The sequence below is a fragment of the Peromyscus maniculatus genome, chromosome 5 (genome assembly GCF_049852395.1).
Source record: "Peromyscus maniculatus bairdii isolate BWxNUB_F1_BW_parent chromosome 5, HU_Pman_BW_mat_3.1, whole genome shotgun sequence".
Classification (NCBI taxonomy): domain Eukaryota; kingdom Metazoa; phylum Chordata; class Mammalia; order Rodentia; family Cricetidae; genus Peromyscus; species Peromyscus maniculatus.
The window spans coordinates 40,107,516-40,131,351 of NC_134856.1; the positions used below are offsets into that span (position 1 = coordinate 40,107,516).

At 41.6% G+C, this 23,836-nt stretch overlaps 1 protein-coding gene across 1 annotated transcript in view; it reads left to right on the plus strand.

Moving 5' to 3' along the window:
- The window catches only part of Cyb5b (cytochrome b5 type B), a 42,562-nt gene that overhangs the window by 12,963 nt on the left and 5,763 nt on the right, over positions 1 to 23,836 (plus strand). Inside the window, exons 2-4 of the mRNA XM_006974144.4 lie at positions 10,075 to 10,203; positions 10,618 to 10,647; positions 20,773 to 20,801. Of these exons, the coding sequence (XP_006974206.1) occupies positions 10,075 to 10,203; positions 10,618 to 10,647; positions 20,773 to 20,801 (188 nt within the window). The remainder of the gene's footprint in view (positions 1 to 10,074; positions 10,204 to 10,617; positions 10,648 to 20,772; positions 20,802 to 23,836) is intronic.

Below are 23,836 nucleotides of genomic sequence, written 5' to 3' on the forward strand. Positions count from 1 at the left end.
TTAATCCCAGCACTCTGGAGGCAGAGGCAGGTGGATCTCTGTGAGTTCGAGGCCAGCCGGGTCTACAGAGTGAGATCCAGGACAGGCACCAAAACTACACGGGAAAAACAAAAAACCAAACAAACAAATAAAAAATAAAATAAATAAAAAAAAACCAAAAAACAAATCAAGTCTACATGACCGAAATTGTCACAACTATTTCTGGCCTCCAGGGTTTCTGCTTATTCCACTCTGTCCCGTTCCTTTGCTGCCGCGATCGTCTTTTCAGTGGATGAGGTGACTGTCAGTTCTATCTGGATTGTCACTAGTATAGTAGCATATCTGTATCCTTCAACTAAAGTGGTTTTGCATGTTAAATAGCTTTTAATTAGTTTGAATAATGAGGCATAAATATAGCACAGTTCCAGTATCCTTTCGTTACATGCTTTGGACTGTCAGAACCTGCAGTTGACTAGAACTGTCAGACTAGGGGAGGGTATCAGCATCTCCTCACAGTCCCAACATCGAAGTGTGGTGAAGACGTGCAGTGTTGTCCTACTGAAAAGAATCCAATATTATTACCAAACCTTAATGATGAAGTTTTTGAGATAGTTGAGTTGCCTTTGAATTTATGTATGTGAATAGATGTTTTGCCTGCATGTATATCTGTACACACACACACACACACACACACACACACACACACACACACACACACACACGCCTTTGCCAGTATAGGCCAGAAGAGGGTGTCAGAGCTCCTGGAACTGGACTGGAGTTACAGACAGCTATAGGCTGCCATATGGGTGCTGGGAATTGAACCCAGGTCCTCTGGTAGAGCAGCCAGTGCTCTTGACTGCTGAGCCATCTTTCCACCCCTAGTAGTTGAGGTTCTTGAATAATTGGACAGCCAATGAAGAAGTTAAATCTCATTTAGAAAGTTTTCTTTAACAATTAAAACATTTTAAATTAGCATATAAGGTATTATATATTGCTATGACATTTTTCTTCTGAAGAAGTAAGAAGAAAAATGAAAGGTGGGCTAGCAAGATGGTTCATTGGTAAGGGTGCTTACTGCAAAGCTTGAGTTCAGTTCCTGGAATCCACATGGTAGGAGAGAACTGACTTCTGCAAGTTGTCATTGGACTTCATACAAGTGATTTGAGGTGTACACACACACACACAGACAGACAGACAGACACACACACACACACACACACACTCTAAATAAATAATACTTTTTTTGTGAAGAAAAATGAAAGTATATGTCAGAAAAGAAATATAGCTGGAGAGGTGGCCCAGCATCAATTAAGAGCACTTGCTGTCCCTCCAGAGAACCCAAGTTTGATTCCCAGATGGTGGCTTACAATCATCTGTAACTCTTCCAGAGAATCTGATACCTTCCTCTAGTCTCTGCAGGCACGAGGCACGTGTGTGATACCAAGACATAAATGCAGGCACAATGCCCATATACTTTAAAAAAGAAAAGAAAGTACAGGAGGCAGGGTGCTACATAGATCAAGTTCTTTTTGATGTTGTGCAGCCTTGAGTCATCCACTTTCTTGGCTCCTCTCTGATTTCTGCTTCTCTGGCAGTGAAAAGTACTAGAAAAGGCTATGGAAACCAAGATCCACCACAGCGCAAATGTCCTGCCAGTGAGAGGTACCTCCTTCAATCTCATCTCATGGACTTCCTCCCCTACTTTTTTATGGCAGTATTTCAGGTTTATATCCTTTCTGTGCTTGATTGGGGAGAATGGGATGTAGAGCAGAGGTACTTTATGTAAGTTACCTCATCTGAACTCGTCTTTCAGTAGCTTAAAAAAAATACTTATTTTTTATTTATTTTGTGTGTGTGTGTGTGTGTGTGTGTGCGCGCGCGCGCACACGCACATACATGTGTCTGAAGAATCCAGAAGAGAGACCACGTCCCTGGAGTTGGAGTTGCAGAAGGTTGTGAGCCATGCAATATGGCCACTGGGAACTGAACTCAGGTCCTTTTCAAGAGCAGTTACATCTTCTTTTTTTTTTTTTTTTTTTTTTTTTTTTTGGTTTTTCGAGACAGGGTTTCTCTGCGTAGCTTTGCGCCTTTCCTGGAGCTCACTTGGTAGCCCAGGCTGGCCTCGAACTCACAGAGATCCGCCTGGCTCTGCCTCCCGAGTGCTGGGATTAAAGGCGTGCGCCACCACCGCCCGGCAGTTACATCTTCTTAATTGTTGAGCCGTCTCTCCAGCCCCCTGAGGCTGGTCTTTTGTTGTTGTTTTTTGTTTGTTTGTTTGAGACAGGGTTTCCTTGTGTAGCCCTGGCTGTTTCTGGAACTCATTCTGTAGATCAGATTGGCCTTGAACTCAGAGATCTGCGTGCCTCTGCCTTCTAAGTTCTGGGATCAAAGACATGAACCACCACTGCCCAGTGAGGCTGGTCTTATTCCTGATAATTTTATCTCTGCCTCCTGAGTACTAGGTTTGCAGTCATGTGCCAATACGCCTGGCTTCTTATTTCTTATCATTCTAGCCAGGGCAGTACTTAGCACTACTTTATTAGTTACTTTTTTTCTTGCTGTAACAGAATAGCTGACATTAAGAAAGGATTTCTTTTGACTCACAGTTTGAGGGATATGGCTCACCAGGACAGGGAAAGCATGATGACTGAAGTGAGAGGTGATGGTCATATCATGTTTGCAGTCAGGAAGAGAGAGAGGTGAATGCTGATCTCATCTGACTTTCTCATTTTGCCCTTTTTATTCATTTTGGAACCACAGCACATAGCATGCCACCCACATTCAGGGTGGGTCTTAGGTAAGTTCTAGAAACCATCCTCACAGGTGTGTTTTCCAGGTGATTCTAAATCCTGTTAAACTGACAGTGAAGCTTAGCCGACAAAAAGACTGGTAGACAAGAACTGGTTGGGCTAAGACTGAACTTTGTCCCGTCTCTTGGAAAGTTTGGGCTAGGTTTAGAATGCGCTCTCGCCTGCCCTAGGACGTTTAGCCTTTGAGTCAGGTTGGGTGGAGTGCCCTGTGCACTGTTCTCGGACCTCTCAAAATAGCTACAGCAAACTCACAGAGTTAGACCCAAGGTTAACCTGTAGGCCCCACCTGCCCAAGGACCATGTAACTTCCTGAGGTTCTGGGAGTTGTAGTTCTTGGAGAATAACAACAAAGCCTCATGGTAAAGTATGGTGGCCTGTAGGTTTTGTCTATGTAAGCCCTGCCAACATGTGTCTCAAGGCCACACAGCTGAAAAGTTTCCAGATGGTGGTTCTGACCAAATCCCATCTTGGTCAGTATTGATCATTTTAAATAAAAGCTTGCTTAAATTCAGCCAAAATTGTGGAACTTTTTTGTTTTTATTTTTTCTGGCAAATTTCAGGATTAACAAAAGCAGCATATTTTTATGTATTAGCAGTCTATAAGTATGCTCTCCAGGACCTGTGGCACGGAAGTTAGGGACTTGGAGCTCTTAATAGTATTTAAGACTGCCTTGTGTCTGCTACTGGTATACCAATTTGTCATTTAGTTTTACTTGTCCATTTGTATGTGTGGATGGTTTTTAGATTGATTCTTGAAGATTGTTAAACACTTTAATCACTTGTACTTAATTGTACATATTGGGCTTCCATCTAAAATAGTGCTTGGAGAAAGTGCTATGCAGTGAAACACATTCGAAAAACTCTACCTTGTGCCCAGTCAGTGGCACAAGGTGTTTCCCCTTTTCTGCATAGTTCTGAAGACATTTTAAAAAATCTGTAACACAAAATGCACAAAGCCTGAAAGCATGCTCAATGAGTTTGTTTGTTTGTTTGTTTGTTTTTGAGACAAGGTTTCTCTGTGTAGAGACAAGGTTTCCTCTGTGTAGCTTTGGAGCCTGTCCTGGAACTTGCTTTGTAGACCAGGCTGGCCTCAAATTCACAGAGATCCACCTGGCTCTGCCTCCCGAGTGCTAGGATTAAAGGTGTGTGCCAACGCCGCCCCGCTGCTTAATGAGTTTTTCTTAAGTTCATACATCCATGAAATTGCCTTCCAAGTTCTGATAGCCCTCTAGGTGTGTTTTTTCCTAATCAGTACCTCTTGTCTTCCCCAAAGTGACCACTGTGGTGACTTCTAGCTTTTTGCATAATGTATTGTATTACAAAGCATTCCTTTTGCTCACTTATGTATAAATCTTAGTTATTATGGCTTGACTTAGAAATGCCCCCTACAGGCTTATGAACACTTGTCTGCCAACTGGTGGCACTATTTTAGGAGCTGTGAATCTTTTAGGTGGCAGAGCCTAAGCTGACAAAAGTAGGTCCCTTGGAGTGGTCCTTTTGAAGTTATACCAACCCCTGGTTCTAGCCCCACTCCCTGCTCTGTGGAACAGACCATTACAGTATGAACCTGCGTCCTGTGCTCTGCTACCTGCCTTCCCTGCTCTGATGGACTAGAAGTCCCCTGAAGCAGCCACAAGAAGTCTCTCCTCCCTAATGTTGTTTCTGTTATATATTTTAGTCACACTGATGCAATAGTAGCTAATATGGTGATTATTGCCAAAACCAAAAATTAGAACCTTAACAATCAATCAGATTGTTGTGGGGTATTCACCAGAGAAGATTTGCTGGGACATGGACTTAATCCAATAGAAAGTCTTTATTTGCTAAATTGCAACTACTCTAGGTGTTCGGGATCCCAGTTCTCAGGACAAGCTTTTAAGCACAAAAACTGTCCTGGGTTGGCATACTTCAGTTAACAAGATCAGTTGACCAGAAGAGGAACTACATAATCCAAGAAGCAAGTTAGTACACTTAGAGACTTTCCCATAACTATGGACTTTGATGGATTAGGTCTTTGTTTTCAAATTTGGCGGGTGGCACTGTCTACATGCAGAGTTTTACAGCCTGAATGGTACTTCCTTCATGGAGTCAGTTGTGCTAAGGTCTGGGAGCATACTGAGGTCTGGGGCCCTGTTAGAAAATAAGCTTTTACATGTGAGGCATGGTTTCCCATGCTCTGGGGAGGCAGAAGCAGGTAGATCTCTGAGTTTGAGGCCAGCATGGTCTACATAGTAAATTCCAGGACATGCAGGGAGACCCTGTTTCAAAACGTAACAAAAATCAAATAAGCTGCTACCCATTTTTTCTCTTATCTCTTGTCCCAACTCAAAATAACTATCATTCCTAATTCCATTTTCATAATTTCCTTTTGTTTTCAAGTTTTATGGCATCTGTATGTGTTTTATATATATATATAAGCATACACATTTCTATTTTTAGTTGTTTTTTTTTACCTAAAATTATATTATGATGAAAACATATAGCATAAAATTTACCATCTTACCCTTTACGTTTGTAGGGTGTTTTGTGAGATAGGCTCTTGCTATATAGGGTTAAACTCCTGACCCTCCTGTTTCTATCTCTTGAGTCCTGAGATTTATAGGCATGTACCCATTATGCTGGGCTTGGCTTGTTTTATTTTTTTTTCTCCTCCTCCTCCTCCTCCTCCTCCTCCTCCTCTTCTTCTTCTTCTTCTTCTTTTGGTGTGTGTATGTGTGAGTGTGTGTGAGATAGAGATATAGGGTCTCACTATGTAGCCCTGACTGTCCTGGAACTCACTATGTAGACAAGACTGGCCTCAAACTCATAGAGATCCTCCTGCCTCTGCCTCTCCAGTGCTGGGATTAAAGTCATATGCTACTACACTTGCCTTCTTTTTCTTTCCATTTATTTATTATTTAAAATTTTTTCATTTTACATACCTACCACTGTTCCCCTTCCCTCACCTTCTCCTGTCCCCCTCCCTCCCTTCTTTACTTTTTTTTAATGATTTGTTTTTATTTTATGTGTGTAAGTGTTTTACTTGCATGTATGTCTGTGTTTCACATTTGTGCCTGGCGCCTATGGAGTCCAGAAGAAGGCATTGGATTCCTTGGAGCTGAAATTACAGACAGTTGTGAGCTGCCATGTAGAGCACCTGAATTGAACCCAGGTCCTCTACAAGAGCAACAAGTGCTCTTAACTGCTGAGCCACCTCTCCAGCCTCTTGGTTTGTTTCTTTTTTGGGGAAGGGGTTTTGAGACAGGGTTTCTCTGTGTAGTTTTGGTGCCTGTCCTGGATCTCACTCTGTAGACCAGGCTGGCCTCCAACTCAGAGATTGCCTGCCTCTGCCTCCTGAGTGCTGGATTAAAAGAATATGCCCCTGCTGCCTGGCTTTGGTTTGTTTTCTAATGAGAAGATGGGTTGATTTACTTTGTAGAGTGAGGAGTTATTTGTTCATGGTTACATCTACTTAAAATTTTACTTATTTTTATTACTATTATTATTGTTGTGTTTGTGTGAATGTGGGCATGCCTTTGCCATGGTACATCCGTGGAGGCCAGGGGACAGTTTTAGGGAGTTGGTTTACTGTTCACTGAGAGCTCTAGGCATTAAGCTCAGTTTTTCAGGTTTGTACATCAGGTGCTTTGCTGGATGAGCCATCCTACTGGACCTACATCTACTTCTTGACAGAATGTCACCCTGTCACTTCTCTGGGACACTTCATCCAGGTAGAATATCCCTGGGCAACTCATATCTGTGTGTCTGCCAACACAAATATATTTATCCACAACAATAGTTTATTATGCTTAAAGTTAGAACTGACCGCACATACTACTTAGTTATAATTGATAATGCTGTTCCAAAGGTTTGCCTCTTTTTCTGCTTATTAATTCTAGTGTTAACAGAAGAAAAAAGTTAAAACATTTTTATGTATCTTTGTGTGTGATGTGGGTGGGTATGTTTGCGTGTGTTGTTTGTGTGTGTGTATACATGTGTGTAGAGGCTGAGGGTGACATCAAGGGTCTTCTTCCCTCAGTTGAAGTCAGAGTTCACTGCTAGTCTAGTCAGCACAACTGTCTCCTGTGATCCCTTACCTCTGCCTTCCCAGCTCTGGAATTACAGGCAGGCTGCCAGGTCCACCTGGTGTTTACCTGACTTCCAGTTTTCACTTAATGTGGGATAAACAGTTTATCCACTGAACCATCTCTCAGCCTTAAGACATTTTTTTATTTTTTCTGAAGCCAGGTACTTTTAGTCCCAGCACTTGGGAGGCAGAGGCAGGTGGCTCTCTGTGAGTTCCAGGACTACCTAGAAAGTTCCTGGACATTCAGGGCTGCATAGTGAGACCCTGCCTCATCGCCCCTCCCCTCCAAACAGGTATTTTTTCATATGATAGTATTTTTTGTTGTTGTTTCTTTTATATGTTAGTGTTTTGCCTTCATGTATGTGTGTGTACCACAGATGTATTTGGTGCTTGCAGAGGTCAGAAGGTATCAGATCCCCTGTAACGAGTTACAGATGGTTGTGAATCACCATGTGGGTGCTGGGAACTGAACCTGGGTCCTCTGCAAGAGCAACAAGGGCACTTAACCACTGAGCCCCTCTAAACATGTTTAACTTTACTTTTTCCTTGTGAATTACCAGCCACACACTCATCATTTCCTGTTTTCTAGTATCAAGGCTCAGAAAAGAAGGGTCCTGCTGCGTGTCCCAGGCTTGTACAGCTTCTGTTTAATTCAGAGAAACTCCATTTTTTCAAACAGTAGTTACCAGGTTAAGGGCAACTTGTTTTTAATCATATTTTATTTCTTTTCCTAAAAATTGTTTGTTTTTGAGATTGTATTTTAATCACAACATTTCTCCAAATCCTCTCATATATTCCTCCCTGCTCTCCTTCCAATTTGTGGCCTCTTTTTTCATCAGTTGTTATTGCAGGCATGTATGTATTTGTAGATACATATATATTCCTAAAAACAACCTGTCGAGTGTGTATAATTTTACCTGTATGTTTGTATGTGTGTATGTTTGTTTGTTTGTTTGTTTGTTTGTTTGTTTTCAGGCCTGACCATTTGACACTGGACTACCAATTGGGGCGTCCTTCCCTGGGAAGGATTACCTCTCTTCCCAGCTTTACTCAGTTGTAAGGGCAGCTCTTAAGTCCTCATAGGGATCCACCTCTGGGTGCTGGGGATTAAAGGTGTGTACCACCATGGCTTTTCATTTGGATACAGGTCTGACAGAGTAGCCCCAGCTGGCTTGAGCTTAGGATGCTCTCCTCAACCTCTTGCGATGATAGGATTATTGGCCTCTGCCGTCAGGCCTGGCATATCTTCTTACTGTGAAAGCCTGTTTGTTGGGATATGCCATAGGGGAAAATATCTTCCCAAGTTTTTTTTTTTTTTTTTTTTTTTTTTTTGGTTTTTCGAGACAGGATTCCTCTGTGTAGCTTTGCACCTTTCCTGGAACTCACTTGGTAGCCCAGGCTGGCCTCGAACTCACAAAGATCTGCCTGGCTCTGCCTCCCGAGTGCTGGGATTAAAGGCGTGCGCCACCACCGCCCGGCTCTTCCCAAGTTTTGACATAGAGCAAATTGGAATGCAGTTCCCTATGCAGTGATTTCATTTTATCTCCAGATGAAACAGCCGAATGGTTTCAGATGAAACAGGTGAATGGCACTCTTACTCATGCATTAAAATAGCTTAGATGCTGGGCTCTGCTGGGTGGAGACTTTTGAGGAGACCAAGATAGAAGCTGTTCTGACCCTCAGGGAGCTGGCCAGTAAGTGCCTGTGACTGGCAGGCAACTTTGAGAGGTTTTGTATTTCTCTTGAATTAATCTTTAAAACATTACTACTGCTTAAGTGTTTGTTATAAAAAGCAACTAATTAAAAACACTAGTATTTCAGGAATACAGGTTTGGATGTATTAAATAATGAAAATTCCAAATTTGCTAATAAGTACATGTCTGCTGAGTATTGGAAGTCCAGTATTAGTTTAGAAAATACAGTTTTGGAATAGGTAATACTTAGGTTAAAAAACAAACAAACAAAAAAGTTTTAAAAGACATGGACATGGTGTTTACCTTGTGCAGCCACCAGAGACCCTTTGGCATTTCCAGGTATCTATCTACTTTTTGTCTGTTTGTTTTGAGACAGGGCCTCTGCAGCCCTGGATGCCCTGGAACTCACTGTGTAGGCCAGGCTGGACTGGAATTCAGAGATCCTGCCTGCTTCTGCCTCCCAGATGCTGGGATAGAAAGTGTGCATCATTATTCATGGCAGGTGCCAAGTTTTTAAAAATTTATTAGTTTGTGTGTGTGTACACATGGGTGTGCAAGCTGCCCCAAAGCATGTGTGGAGGGAAGTCAGAGGACACCTTTTGGAAGTTGGTTCTCTTCAAGGTTCTAGGGATCAAAATCAGGTTGTCAGGCTTTCTCCTACTGAGCCATCTCCCCAGTGCCAAGTGTTTGTAGCCCATCCTGTGTAATAGCAGTAGCTGTCAAGATAAGTACTGTCACTGTTCTGTTTACAAGTATGGATGCAATGCTATCTCAGTTTCTTTGTAACTTATAATTGTAGAATGTACTTCCCCTGCCCTACCTACTTACTTATTCTCCCCCCCCCCCCCCCACTCAAAAGCAGTTTTAAACATACAGAGAAGTTGCAAGAATAACCATTCAGGAAGCTGAGGCAGGGGGAATTCATGCACATGCACACACATACACAAGAGAAAAGTTTTGTTTTTTTTTTTAAAGAGAGAAATAGAATGGGCAAGGGACATAGCTCAGCTGGGAGAGAGTGCTTGCCTGGCATGAGTGAGACCCTGGGTTCAGTCCTCTTCCCTGTCTGGCTGTAGTGGCCTCCTGCAATCCCAGGAAACAGAGAGAGCTGCTCTTTAAGGTCATCCTGGGCTATATATTCAGTTCCAGGTCAACCAAACTACATGAGGCCCCATCTGAACAAAGGAGTTGGGATGAAGGAGGAGGAAGAGGAAGAAAAAAGAAAAATGTAAAAAACAGAAGAAAGAATTCCAGAAATTCTGGAGTTCCCACTTGTGGTTGTCATTGTTGTTGTTTCGGTTGCAGTTTTAATGTTGACAAAGAAAATCAATTATTACCCACACTGTGCATTTGGGGCCAGACTATTGTAGAAAACGGTGCTGTGTGTGTTCTTCCTGACACGCCTCACAGGCGGCACACAGTTTGTTCCATTAACTGGAGAAGGGGAGGGGAGAAGGGGGTGGAAAGAAAGAAGGAGTTTGCTTTTCAGAGAGCGCTCTATTTAGCAAATGCCATTTCCTTCTAGCATCCTGGTGGGGAAGAGGTTCTGCTGGAACAAGCTGGTGCTGATGCAACGGAAAGCTTTGAAGATGTTGGCCACTCCCCTGATGCCAGGGAAATGCTAAAGCAGTACTACATTGGTGATGTCCATCCGGTAAGAACTGTCGTATAACTCAGTCACTTATGCAGAGAAAAACTACTGGACAGCCACTAACAGGATGAGAGAATGAATTATTTAGAATAGAAATTCATTCAGCCTAGCCTCAAGCCTGGTTTTCTCCAGAATCATCAAGCTACACAGGAAAAGCCAAGGGAACTAACTGGTTTTTGTCTTCTATTGACTGGTTTTTGAATTACTAACACCTGTTCCTGAGATAGTGGTTTGGTTATTAACTATGGACTTGTAAGTCCTATGCTTATAGCCTTCTAATAGGGGATCCTGATATACTAAAGGGTGGAGCTGGGCCCCTTCTTCAGACCCTGAAATCTCTGAAGAATAGGAACTAACACATCGCTGGAGTTCATTTAGATCCATCTTTAACATTGTTCTCTCTCTTTTTTTAAACAGAGTGACCTTAAACCCAAAGGTAGTAACAAGGTAAGAAGTCATTACTTTGTCTTATGAGTGCCAAGTATTTCTTCCTTTCTCTCTTTTAAAAAAAATTATTTATTTATTTATTGAGACAGGGTTTCTCTGTATAGCTTTGGAGCCTGTCCTGGAAGTCACTCTGTAGACCAGGCTGGTCTCGAACTCACAGAAATCCGCCTGCCTCTGCCTTCCGAGTACTGGGATTAAAGGCGTGCACCACCACCGCTGCCCGGCGAGACTCCAAAGTATATTTATTGTAGTTTTGAAAGAAATTAGGTTATGGGTTCAGTTTGGGAGAAAATCTTATTCTTACTTATATAAAACATGATAAATGCTCTGATTAAATTGTTTTCTGCAAGATATTTTCTTTATAAACTAGAGGCCTTTCTGTCCCTATTTCCCCAATTTAATTTTTTAATTCTGTATGCTCAAATTGTCCCATGCCCTTCCCAGTTTGCTCACTGATGCAGCCAAAACAAAAGATGCAGTATTGAGTATTTGAAAACCTTAATGTACTTTGCCTTATGTACCAAGAAGAAAGCTTAGAAACCTTTTCTGCTTCCCACAAGCAGGGTGGTGTCATTGCCAATGTTTTCTTCACTTTCCTGTGACTTCTATCCTTTAGAAGGTTATTACGCTGTCCTCTGACCTCCAGGGAGAGCAGTCAAGGTGTTCCCTAGCTCCTGGTGCACACAATAGAGACTCCCTCATTCCTCCTTCTAGATTCTCATTCTTCATTGAGCTAGGAAATGATGAACAGGTTTGGCACAGCAATTTGAACTGGCCTTGGCACAAGAATTCTTTCAATTCAAGAGATTGCTTGCTTGGCAGTGTCTGCCTTCTGTTGCTCTGGAATCCAGATGTTTTTATAAATTAACCCTTCTGTCTTGCTCCTATGCTACTCTGAACTGTTAAATTACAAAGGCAGATGAAATGCTCTGAAACATTTGTAAGCACTGGTGGTTGCCTTTGTCCTTCCCTCCTCATGCCTTACCCATTCTTCTCTCCTCTTGGGACATTAGGGTAAAATTTGAGCTAATTGTGGCCTCAATTGAACATGTTCAGAAAATGCCACTCTCAGTTCATTTCATTCAAAGGATACTATAATTTTTTAGAAGAAACACACCTTGAATTTAGCAATCATAAAAGCACTCTTTTTTTTTTTTTTTTTTTTTAAACAGGGATTCTCTGTGTAGCTTTGGACCCTGTCCTGGATCTTGTTCTGTAGACCAGACTGGCCTCAGACTCACAGAGATCTGCCTGGTTCTGCCTCCTGAGTGCTGGTGTTAAAGGTGTGCACCACCACCACCCAGTGAAAGCAGTAAAAAAAAGTAGAAACATATTTTGTAGTTACTGTGTCTAGAAATCTATCAAGTGTTTCTTGTTGCTAGTTTTCTTTCTTGGTAATAATAATAATAATAATAATAAACCTGGAGGCCATTAGGAACCTTTGTGGGGAGTGGACAGCAGTGTTCCAGAAATTCTGTTGCTTATTATATCAACCTAAATTGGGATCCCCTGGAATGAACATGAAAACACAAATCAAGTGTTCATTTCCTGGTCTTTGACTATTCCTGTTCAGAATCGGTGCAGTTGCTGGATTTGTATTTTGACTAGCCTAGGTGATAGGAAGGAAGCCAAGCGCCACACTTTCTGCTGAACACTGTGCCTGTCATTGCTTTTGAAAAGAGATTGATTAGCTGACATCAAACTGATAGGCCTTGGAGTTTTTGTTGTTGTTGTTTCATGCAAGAAGTATAGAAAAAGCCTCTGCAGGCGGTGGTGACGTACAACTTTAATCCCAGCACTCGGGAGGCAGAGCCAGGTGGATCTCTGTGAGTTCGAGGCCAGCCTGGTCTATAGAGTGAGATCCAGGACAGACTCCAAAACTACACAGAAAAAACCTGTCTCAAAAAACCAAAAAAAAAAAAAAAAGAAAAGAAAAGAAAGAAAAAAGAAAAAGCCGCCAAGTGTTCTGATAATTTAGAACTACAACTGTAGTGTCGCCCCATCCTAGGTTAGGGAGGGATGGAAAGCTGGGCTTTCAAGCCTGTGTTTCTACAGCTCCTTGTTCCCAGGGGATCTGTCTCCATTAGGATGATTCTGGTTGTTTGTTTCCAGTCAGGCTGTCTTTTACTCTTCAGGCAAATTACGCAAAGAAAGCCTTTTGGAAAAATTTCAAGACTACCTACCAGGTTTTCACAGAATTATATTCCAAACTGATTTTCTTTTCCAGGAAGAAATTCTTGATCCCTCAGTTTATTTCTGTGCTTGATGTTACCAAAAAGGCTGAGAAGCAATCTGGTTTCTCACAGGTTGAAACTTCTGTCCTAGGATATAGGTATCTCTTTTCTTCGCTTTTTTATCTCTGGTTTAACATTCACCATCAAGAAGTGGGAGGAAAGCTCATTTTATTAATTAGTTTCTTTTCTTGTGATTCAGGGTTTCTGAATCTGTAAGAAATGATTTTTTAAGCCTCGTTAAGCAGAGCCTTCAGCTTTATAGGGTGGGGTTTAGTTTACTTCCTCCTTTTCCTTCTGTGGATCACTTCTCTCCACCTTCATGGAGCCGCTGCGCTCTTCCCGTGGAGTGGGGGAGCAAGACAGAACCAGACACATGACTGTCTCTGTTTGGGAGTGTGAGTCGGTTTCCAGTCCCACGTCTTCTCTTTTGCTTGTTCGTCAAGGTCTGTCATATCTGCTAAGGACGACCTTGACCTTCTGACCCTCCTGCCTTCCCTTCTGGAGTCACTATGCCTAGTCTTTGCTTCCCAATTCTTTTAGAAGCCGCTTTTCATGTTACTTTTACTAAGGCACAGGTAAATAAGTGGTTATGGTCACTATTGTTTATTTGTAGATTCATAATACCCTCGTTGATAGCCTAGATATACTACGATATAAAATTTTTAAAGATTTGTAATTTATAAATTTGACAACAGATATCACAGTTTCTTTTTTTTTTTTTTAAAGAATTTTCTTTTTTCTTTTTTTTTTTTAGATTTATTATTTATTTATTATGTATACAGCATGTATGACTGCAGGCCAGAAGAGGGCACCAGATCTCATTACAGATGGTTTTGAGCCACCATGTGGTTGCTGGGAATTGAACTCAGGACCTCTGGAAGAGCAGTCAGTGCTCTTAACCTCTGAGCCATCTCTCCAGCCCTCGTTTTTGTTTTTGAGATCTGGAACTCAAAGAGATCTGACTGCCTCTGCCTCCCTAGTTGTGAGATAAAAGGTGTGCCATGATGCCTGGATTTAGTCAGTAATAACTATTTCGAATTAAAAAACATTTGGTGGTGGTGCACACCTTTAATCCCAGCACCAGGGGGCAGAGGCAGGTGGATCTCTGTGAGTTTAAGGACAGCCTGGTCTACAAACTGAGTTCCAGGACAGTCAGGGCTACGCAGAGAAACCCTGTCTGGAAAAACAAACAAACAAACAAACAAACAAACAAACAACAAAACAAATAGACAAAATTTGTCCTTTGGGAAATGGTGTTGCCAAAGGTCACATGGTGAGACTCTTGTCTTCAAAAATAAAAAATAAAAAAGAGAATACTTTGTCTTGATAGTTGGGGTGAAGAGTCAGTACTTCAAAACCTCCTTAGCCACGCGGCAGGTGTGGCTGCAGGAGAGCCTGTTTCAGAAAAGCTCTTTACTGTTCCGTAGGGACAAGGAGTAACTGCTGTGATCAAGGGCTTCTCCTGGGCTATGACACTGCGCCCTGTAGTTTGTCAGACACTACGGTCCTTGGAAATTGAGTGTAATATGTCATGGCCAGTCACTCTTGAAAAACAAAATACAGTTGTTTTCTGAGCAGTGCCAGAGATCAATGCCTTCTATGAAGTTCTAGAAACAAAATGAGGTATGAGAAGAGCCAGGCAATGTCCTTTCATACTTTCCAAATAGAATTGGTGGGTCACATTTTTCCCCTTAGAGGTCCAAATAAGGGCGATACCTTGGGAGGGCTTTTTCTTGAGACAGAGTCTCATGTTGCCTGGGATGGTCTCAAACTCACCATATAGCAGATGATGACCTTGAATTTGTCATCCTCTTCACTACCTCCTAAGTTCTGGGATTATTTATGTGGGCCACCACATCTTGTTAATATGGTATTGATCAAACCCAGGGCTTCATACGCGGTAGGCAGTCACTCGACCAGCTGAACTGTGCCCCAGCCTTTTTCTAGTGATGTGCTATGAGTACTGTCGCAGCGGGCTCTTTTTTTTTTTTTTTTTCTCAGTATGGATCCTATAGTGAGTTCTTAAGAGAATCTAGAAATTTGTATTAGGGAGTGTTTCTTGTTTTTAAATTTTGTCATGTCAACAGAGAAGCGTTTTTATATACAACTAGGCTGACTACAGGGACATATACTTGGTGAAGCAGTAATTATTGAACTGTATTTTCTTCTAGAAAGGTTGTTTGGCACTGAAGAGGTGGCTCAGCAGTTAAGAGTGCATGCTGCTCTTTCAGAGGACTGAAGTTCAATTCTCAGCATCCACATTAGGTGGATTAACAGCCTAAGGGGCCCTATACCCTCTTTTACCCTCACATACATGCTCACACATAGACATAATGGACTCATAATCACCAGTAATAACAGCGTTTTTATTGAAAAAGAAATGACTTTCAGTAAAAGCATGAAGTATGCTAAAACTTCACAAGAAGGCTGTCCCCAAGATTATATACTACACAACCTTATGTAATTGGGTCTATAAAATATTTAAATCTTAAGTCTTCTGTCCTCTAACTTTTAAAATGGTAATGTGCACCTAATAATAAATTCAAGCTGGGCGGTGGTGACACACACCTTTAATCCAAGCACTCAGGAGGCAGAGCCAGGAGGATCTCTGTAGGTTCGAGGCCAGCCTGGTCTGCAAAGTGAGATCCAGGACAGGCACAGAGAAACCCTGTCTGGAAAAAACAAAAGAAAAAGAAAAATAAAACATTAGAGAATACACACTTAAGGAATGTTGTAAACTTCATCTTCAGAACATAAAGATAGCAAAGAAAGAGCCAAATTTATGATTTTGAAGCATTAAAATAGAGATAGGGTATCATCAGTTAATCACAGATTATACTTAGGCTTTCAGAAGTATAAATACAGATGCATAACATGTATAAGGAGCTTGTGATTCATTCCTAAACTGTATTTGCTATTCAAAGAGGATTCCAAGTATTTAAAACTTAAGCCTCAATACATCTTCAATAAACCTAACAGTAGTTCCCTAGCTTTTTACTTGCTCACTATAGCATTTCTGTGGCCACTGACTTAAGAAAAACAAGTCAGGAACTTCTTATTTAAAACAATACTGGAAAAGACTCTCCCAGAATTATACCATGGCCCCTATATCACAATGTACTACTATATAAATTTTATTTTTGTTTGTTTTTTGTTTCCAAAACAAGTTTTCTCTGTGTAGCCCTAGTGTCCTGGAACTCATTCTGTAGAACAGATCAGCCTCAAACTCAGAAATCCACCTGCCTCTGCCCCTCCTCCGCTGACCCCAACATCCTTGTCCATGACTGCAGACAGACATTTCTTCTTCTCATTTTCACAGGGTTTATTGAGGAAATATCTGGGGAAACATTCTTTTGTGGAGCTGGTGAAAGAGCAAGAGATGGGCTGTGGTAGTAGTGCTCCTTCGGTCTCTCTAGACATGAGAGAGCGCTGTTTCTTCTGCTGCTGATCTTAAAGGTCTTGCTAAAATGCCTTGGCTCAGAAAATTGTGCTGGAGTAATGATTTTAGAATTTAAGTTCATCTGAATTTTCACTCTACAAACAATGAAGCTGAGTTAGCCCTGAGCTAGAAATACTATGTATAGTTCGGTTTGGGCAGATTTATAAAGAGTCTGTTTGGGACTGGAGAAATGGCACAGTGGTTAGAGCACTATCTGTTCTTTCAGAGGACTGGGGTTCAGTTCCCTGAACCAGTGTGGCAGCTTACAACTGTCTGGAAATTCTCGTTTGAGAGGATCCAACTCTGTCTTCTGATTTCCATGGGCATTGCACCCCTGTTGTGTACATACATATATGCAGGCACACACTCATACACATAAAATAAACAAGAAACCATCACAGAAGTTTACTTGGCGTGCTAGTTTGTTTTTTTTTTTTTTTTGGTTTGTTTGTTGGTTGTTTGGTTGGTTAGTTGGTTTTTTGAGACAGGATTTCTCTGTGGAACAGTCCTAGCTATCCTGGAACTTACTCTGTAGACCAGTCTGGCCTTGAACTCAGAGATCTACCTCCTCTGCCTCTGCCTCCCAAGTGCTGAGATTAAAGGGGTGCACCACCACTACCTGGCCTGTGCTGGATAGTTTTATGTCAAGTTGGCACAAGCTAAAGCCATCTGAGAGGAGGGAACCTCAATTAGGAAAATACCCCCATAGGATGTAGGGCATTTTCTTAATAGGTGATTGATGGGCCCAGCCCATTGTGGGTGGTGCCATCCCTGGGCTGGTGGTCCTGGGTTCTCTATCTAAGCAGGTGAGTAAGCCATGAGGAGCAAGCCAGTAAGCAGCCCTCCTCCATGGCCTGTGCATCAGCTCCTGCCTCTAGTTCCTGCCCTGTGTGATTGCTGCCTTCATTGCTTTTGATGATGAACTGTTATATGGAATCCTGAGTGAAGTAAACCCCTTCCTCTTCACGTTGCTTTTGGTCATGGTGTTTCATCACCACAATAGTAACCTTAACGAAAACACTTGAGCATAAAATACTTCCTTTAGCCGGGCAGTGGTGGCGCATGCCTTTAATCCCAGCACTCGGGAGGCAGAGCCAGGCGGATCTCTGTGAGTTCGAGGCCAGCCTGGGCTACCAAGTGAGTCCCAGGAAAGGCGCAAAGCTACACAGAGAAACCCTGTCTCGAAAAAACAAAACAAAACAAAACAAAAAAACAAAAAAAAAAATCCTTTTACCCTACAAATCCCATCTTTAATATTATTGTTCATAAAAATATACTTATTTTACTTATTGATTTTATGAGGAATTAAACCCTTAATACCTTGTGCTTTAGGACTGAGTTTTATTTTAAATTTTGTGTGTTGTATTTGTGTATGTTTTGTGGATATGTGCACGCAGGTGCGTGAGCTCAGGTCCTCATGCAGCAGGCAGTTTACTGACTAAGCCATAGCCTCAGTGCAGGAACCAGTTTTATTTGAGCAGGCAGTTTGTTTTGTTCTGTTTTTGAGACAGGGTCTTGAATAGCCCATACTGGCCTTGGGCTCTTAATCCCCCTGCCTCTACCTCCCAAGTGCTGTAATTACAGGTGTGCCATCATGCTCAGCCAAGCAGTTAATTTTTATTATTAATAATATTGGGCTAAAATAGCTGGGCAGTGGTAGCACACACCTTTAATCCCAGCACTTGGGAGGCAGAGGCAAGCGGATCTCTGAGTTCGAGGCCAGGCTGGGCTACAGATTGAGTTCCAGGAAAGGCGCCAAAGCTACACGGAGAAACCCTATCTGAAAAAACCAATATACATATATATATGGCTAAAGTAATAGCAGACTCAGATTTTGTTTTGCAAGTATATTCCTTGAAAAATAAAGATGCATGCAGATTGCTGATGTGGTAAGGCTTCTGCTGGAAGAACTTAGGATTTGATCTGTCTGATCTTTCATAACTGAAATCTTAGTTTCCATATGAAAGGTAGAGAGCACTAACATCTGGGTATGGACTTACCCAGCCAGATGTGCCTGAATACCAAAAGAATAAACTAAATTTATCTGTAGGCTGTAGGAATTTCACTTAAGTGTAATTAGACTCAGCAGAGTTTTGATATGGAAGTAAGGGTTGTGGGAAGTGTGTGAGAAGGCAAGAAAGTTATTTTATTTTTTTCTTCTTAGTTTTATAAAATTGAGGAAGAATTGAACAACAAAAGCAAAACTAAACTAAACTTAGGTGGCTTCTTTCCAAACTGGCTGGAGGACTTGGCTGTTAATAGCTGTGCCTTATGTATCTCTTTTAATATTTCTGACTAAAAAGGAGGGCCACAACTGAGCCTTTACTCTGTTGTCAAGGGCCTGAAGAAAATGGATGATTTCTATTTCCATTCCTCCAGTGTGGTAGGCAAGTTTTTCTTTTCTTTTTCTCTCCCCTCCAGGAGTGGATTGTTCTTAAAGCAGGGGTATTTTAATGGTATTTAGTTATTAAACATGACATTTTATATTATTTCTTGTTTGTTAGAAATGATTACTATCTCAGCACACTATAGGCTTAGCGCTATCTATATTCTTTCTCCCTTCTTATAATTCCGTCCAGGGCTCACTGTGGTTAGCACATATTCAGAACTGTGGTTGTCAAAAGAGTATAAAAGGTTTGAAATGGAGAGGTTCCCTCTCGGTTTTCAGGACTGAAGTATGTGTTAATCTGTATGACCGTGCTTTTAGTTCATTCATGTACAAATGCACTAGACAACAATAATTGCAATCAATTTTATAACAATTTGATCACTATGAAAAGGAACCATGGCCAGGTAGTGGCGCACGCCTTTAATCCCAGCACTCCGAAGGCAGAGCCAGGTGGATCTCTGTGAGTTTGAGGCCAGCCTGGGCTACAGAGTGAGTTCCAGGACAGGCACTAAAACTACACAGTGAAACCTTGTCTCAAAAACAAAACAAAACAAAACAGAAAAGGAACCATGGACTTACTACCAGCCATATTCCATTTACCTCCCAATGCCTCTTGTCCAGCCTAAGGCAACTGCTGACCTCCTGTTTCAATTCATTGTCCATATAAATGGACTTATATAATAGATGGCCTTTTGTGTCTGCCCCTTATCACTTAGCATAGCATAATGTTTTGAAGGTTCATCCATGTTGTTGCATACATCAGTAAGTAATTACTCTTTATTCCCAAAATGTGTTTATTTATTTTATGTGTCTGGGTGTTTTGTTTGCATGCTTGTCAGTGCACCATGTGTACCTGGTGCTTGGGGAGGCTAGAAGAGGGCATCAGATTCCTATGGGACTGCAGTTACAGACAGTTGTAAGCCACTATGTGGGTGCTGGGAACTGAACCCAGGTCCTCTGGAAGAACAGCCATTGCTCTTAACTGCTGAATCATCTCTCCAGCCTCCAAAATCTAATTTTTAAGATTATTTGGATCAAGTTATCGTGATGCACACTTGTAATCTCAGCACTTAGGAGGCCAAAGCAGAAGGGTCTTGAGTTTAAGACTATGCAGAGTGAATCTATATTTAAAAAAAAAAAAAAGGATTCATTTAGGTTTTTTTTTCTTCCTTTAACTGCTCTTCCCCTTTTCAATGTTAAATAATCCCAGGTTGGAGAAACGGCTCAGTAGTTAAGAGCATTGCTTGCTCTTGCAGAAGACCCAGGTTCTATTCCCAGGAACCATATGGAGGTTTTCAAATGTTTGTAACACCAGTTCCAGGATGTCCAACACCCTGCTTCTGGTGCACATACACACAAGCAAGCAAACACTTAACACATAACATTAAATAAATCTTAACAACAACAACAACAAAAAAGGTTAAATAACCCCCAAAGTCCCTAGTTTGATTTCAAAAAGTAAGCTAGGTCATTTCTGTAAGCTGTAAAGTAGTAATCTACATGTCCAAGAGCATTTGACAGTTGATAGTTTTGCAAGAGAAGAGATTTGAGGACTTTTTAAAATGTTTTCAGAAATTGTGATCTTAGCTATGCTGTGGTAAGTCCAGTTAAATAGGACTGTCATTATGACCCAAAATATTGGTCCATTTCAATAGACTTGTTTTGAGACAGGGTTTCTCTGCATAGCCCTGGCTGTTCCTGGAACTCGCTCTGTAGACTAGGCTGGCCTTGAACTCACGGATATCCACCTGCCTCTGCCTCCTAAGTGCTGATATTAAAGGTGTGTAGCACCATCACTTAGCCATTTCAATAGACTTTTATCAATGATATTTTTACATGTAAAAAGCTTAGGTCATTTCTATGTTCTCTGTAGTAATTATTCACTAAGAAATACCAATGTATTATTAGAAATAGAAGATTTTAAGTCTTCCTATTACCTAGAGGCATCAAATGTGTGAAGGAAATTCTGTTATTATCTACAGTTTATCTACATATCCAAGAAGACTTACATGCACTGTACTAATGTTCTCTTTCTGTTATTTTTGAACATGTGACTTCTTCAGGATCCTTCAAAGAGCAGTACGTGCAAAAGGTTAGTATCTTCCCATGAAGTTCCTTACACTCTACATAATGTTTGGCAAGAGGTTCTTTTTAATGTAAGTTTGGGGCTTCGAAGAGCACTGGCTGTTTTTCTAGAGGACCTGGGTTTGAGTCCCAGGACCTACATGGTGGCTCACAACCTTCTCTAACTCCAGCTCAGGGGGTGGGGTGGGATCTGATGTCCTCTTCTGGCCTCTGGACATTAGGCATGCACATTATACAGACAGATATGTAGGCAAAATATCTATATGCATAAAATTTAAAAAGAAAAACCAAAGCAAAGAATTTCTATGCAGATACAGGCAGCAGTAGTTCGTTTTGGGGAGGGAAGGGTATTAAGTATTTTAAAAATAGGATGTGAAGTTGGGAGGGAGACGGGGTGGAAACTCTGAGCAGTGGTCCTCCATCTCCTAACGCTGCGACCCTCTAGTACAGCTCCTCATGCTGTGGTGACCGCACCATACAGTTATTTTTTATTTTTTACTTTTGGTTTTACGAGACAGGGTTTCTCTGTAGCTTTGGAGCCTGTCCTGCTAGCTCTGTAGACCAGGCTGGCCTCGAACTCACAGAGATCCGCCTGCCTCTGCCTCCCGAGTGCTGGGATTACAGGCGTGCACCACCACTGCCCGGCTTCCAAACAGTTATTTTTGTTGCTACTTCAAAACTGTAATTTTCCTGCTGTTGTGAAACATCATGTAAATATCTGTCTTCTGATGGTCTTAAGTGACCCCTGTGAAAGGGTCATTCAACCCCCAAAGGGGTTGCAACTGACAGTGGAGAACCATTGCCCTTGAGAGTTGGAGGGGATAGTAATGGAAGGACATCACCAAAATACAACATATGAATGTATGAAGTTTTCAAAGATCAATGTTGTTTTTAAAGAATTATTATACAAAATACATACATAAAGGATCTTGCAAATAAAGTTTTAAAAATATCCCAATAGAATATGCAAAAAGATTTGTATTTAAATACTTTACTCAGAGTTGGGGATTTAGTTCAGTGGTAGAGCACTTGCCTAGCAAGCGTAAGGCCCTGGGTTCAGTCCTCAGCTCCCCCCCCAATAAATAAATAAATAAATAAGTGAATAAATAAATACTTTACACAAATAGAGGCATGTGGGAAAAGGTTTGGTGTCATATCACTAAAATATTTCACACCTAGTATGTGGGCAAAAACTAGAGTTCCTACACACAAGAAGACTTGCTTATTAGGAAGGGAGTTACCAAGACTCTTAATCCATCTTCTGGGAGCATTCGCTTTGAGAACATTTTGGCAGTGTCTAGTAAATAACTTTTGACCTAACAGCTCCATTCCTACGGAAGCTACAATAGAAACATGTCACAAATCAGAGCACAGTGTGCCTGCTGTATAGTCCCAGCTACTGGGAGGATTGTTTGACCCAGGAGTTTTGAGACCAACCTTGGCAACATAGTAAGACTATCATCCAAAAGAAAGGTACACGGAAATAGATACGTGAATATTTATAGCTGGGGCTGGAGAGATGGCTCAATGGTAAAGAGCATTGTCTGCTCTTGGAGAGGACCCAGGTTTGGTTCCAGCACCCTCATGGCAGTTCACTATCAGCTCTATAACTCCAGTACTGGGGGATCTGACACCTTCCCAAGAAAGGAGACGGGGCCCAGAACCAGGGCAAGAAAGGGTAAGGGTCTCCCAACCAGAGCACAAAAGCTGAGGGTATACAAAACCAGGGCAAAAAAGCAGAAGGAACCCCAAACCAAGGCAAGAAGATGTTTGACTTTGAGAGTGCCAGGAACTCATGTGGTGCACATACATGTAATCAGTCAAAACACCCATACACATAAACTAAATCAATTATAAAAAATTAAAAAAAGTCAGGTGTGGTGACACACACCTTTAATCCCAGAGTTTGAGAGGAGAGGCAGGTGGATGTTTGTCAATTCAAGATTAGCCTGGTCTACATAGTGAACTCCAGGCCATCCAAGGCTGTAGAGTGAGACTCTATCAAAAAAAAAAAAAAAAAGATATTTATAGCAACATTACTCAAGACATTCAAACACTGGAAAAACTTCAAATATCCATTGAATGAGTAATAAAATGAACTCTAATATAGTCATATGGTAAAATAATACTGAATAATAAAAATTAACAAATCACAATTATTTACAGTAACCTGGATGAATCTCCAGAAAAAAAATGCTGTCTCTGGCACAAAATTATTATTGGTGCTCAGTCTCTTTGAGTCCAGTGGAAATGCAATTCTTGTTTGTTTTCACACTTAAACAGTAGCAAAAGTGATGTGAGACTGGGTGGCAACTCTTCCCTTTGTACTGGAGAATTTCCCTTCACTGTTTTCTTGGGGGTCCTCTCTCTGGACTGTAGTCTTTGGTGGTCGCTCTTCAGAAAGCCTCAGTTACTTAAGGGTTCCCATGTTCCACAGTCTCTGCTGTGCATGCTGTCTTGGCTTTTAAGCAGCGCCACCTGCCTGCCTGCCGGTCTCACCTGGGGAGTGACTTGCCACTGTACTTCCAGGTGCACTCTGCTAGATGTGTTGAGGCAAAGAGAATAATTTTTGTTCACAATCTCAGCTGGCTTTATTTGTTTGGAACTTTTTTATACCAAGATTGGATATGTCTTAAATAGAGGGGCAGCCAAATCATTTGGGTCACAAAAAGCCTCACAGCTTAAGCCTGGCAGAGCTAATAAGGCCTAGTAAAGAATTGTTTTAAGGGGGCTGGAAAGATGACTCAGCAGTTAAGAGCACTTGCGACTCTTCTAGAGGACCTAGGCTCAGTTCTCTGCACCCACATGGCAGCTCACAACCGTCTGTAACTCCAGTTCCAGAGGATCTGACACTTTCTGGTCTCCTCAGGCACAGGGCATGTAGCTGTATAGAGACTTACATACAAACAAAACACTCATACACCACACACACACACACACACACACACACACACACACTAAGAATTGTTTTAAGGAGAGGTGTCTGCTCTGAAACTCCTAAGGGAAGTCACCTGCAGTACCTCTCATGGCATTGCTACTTGC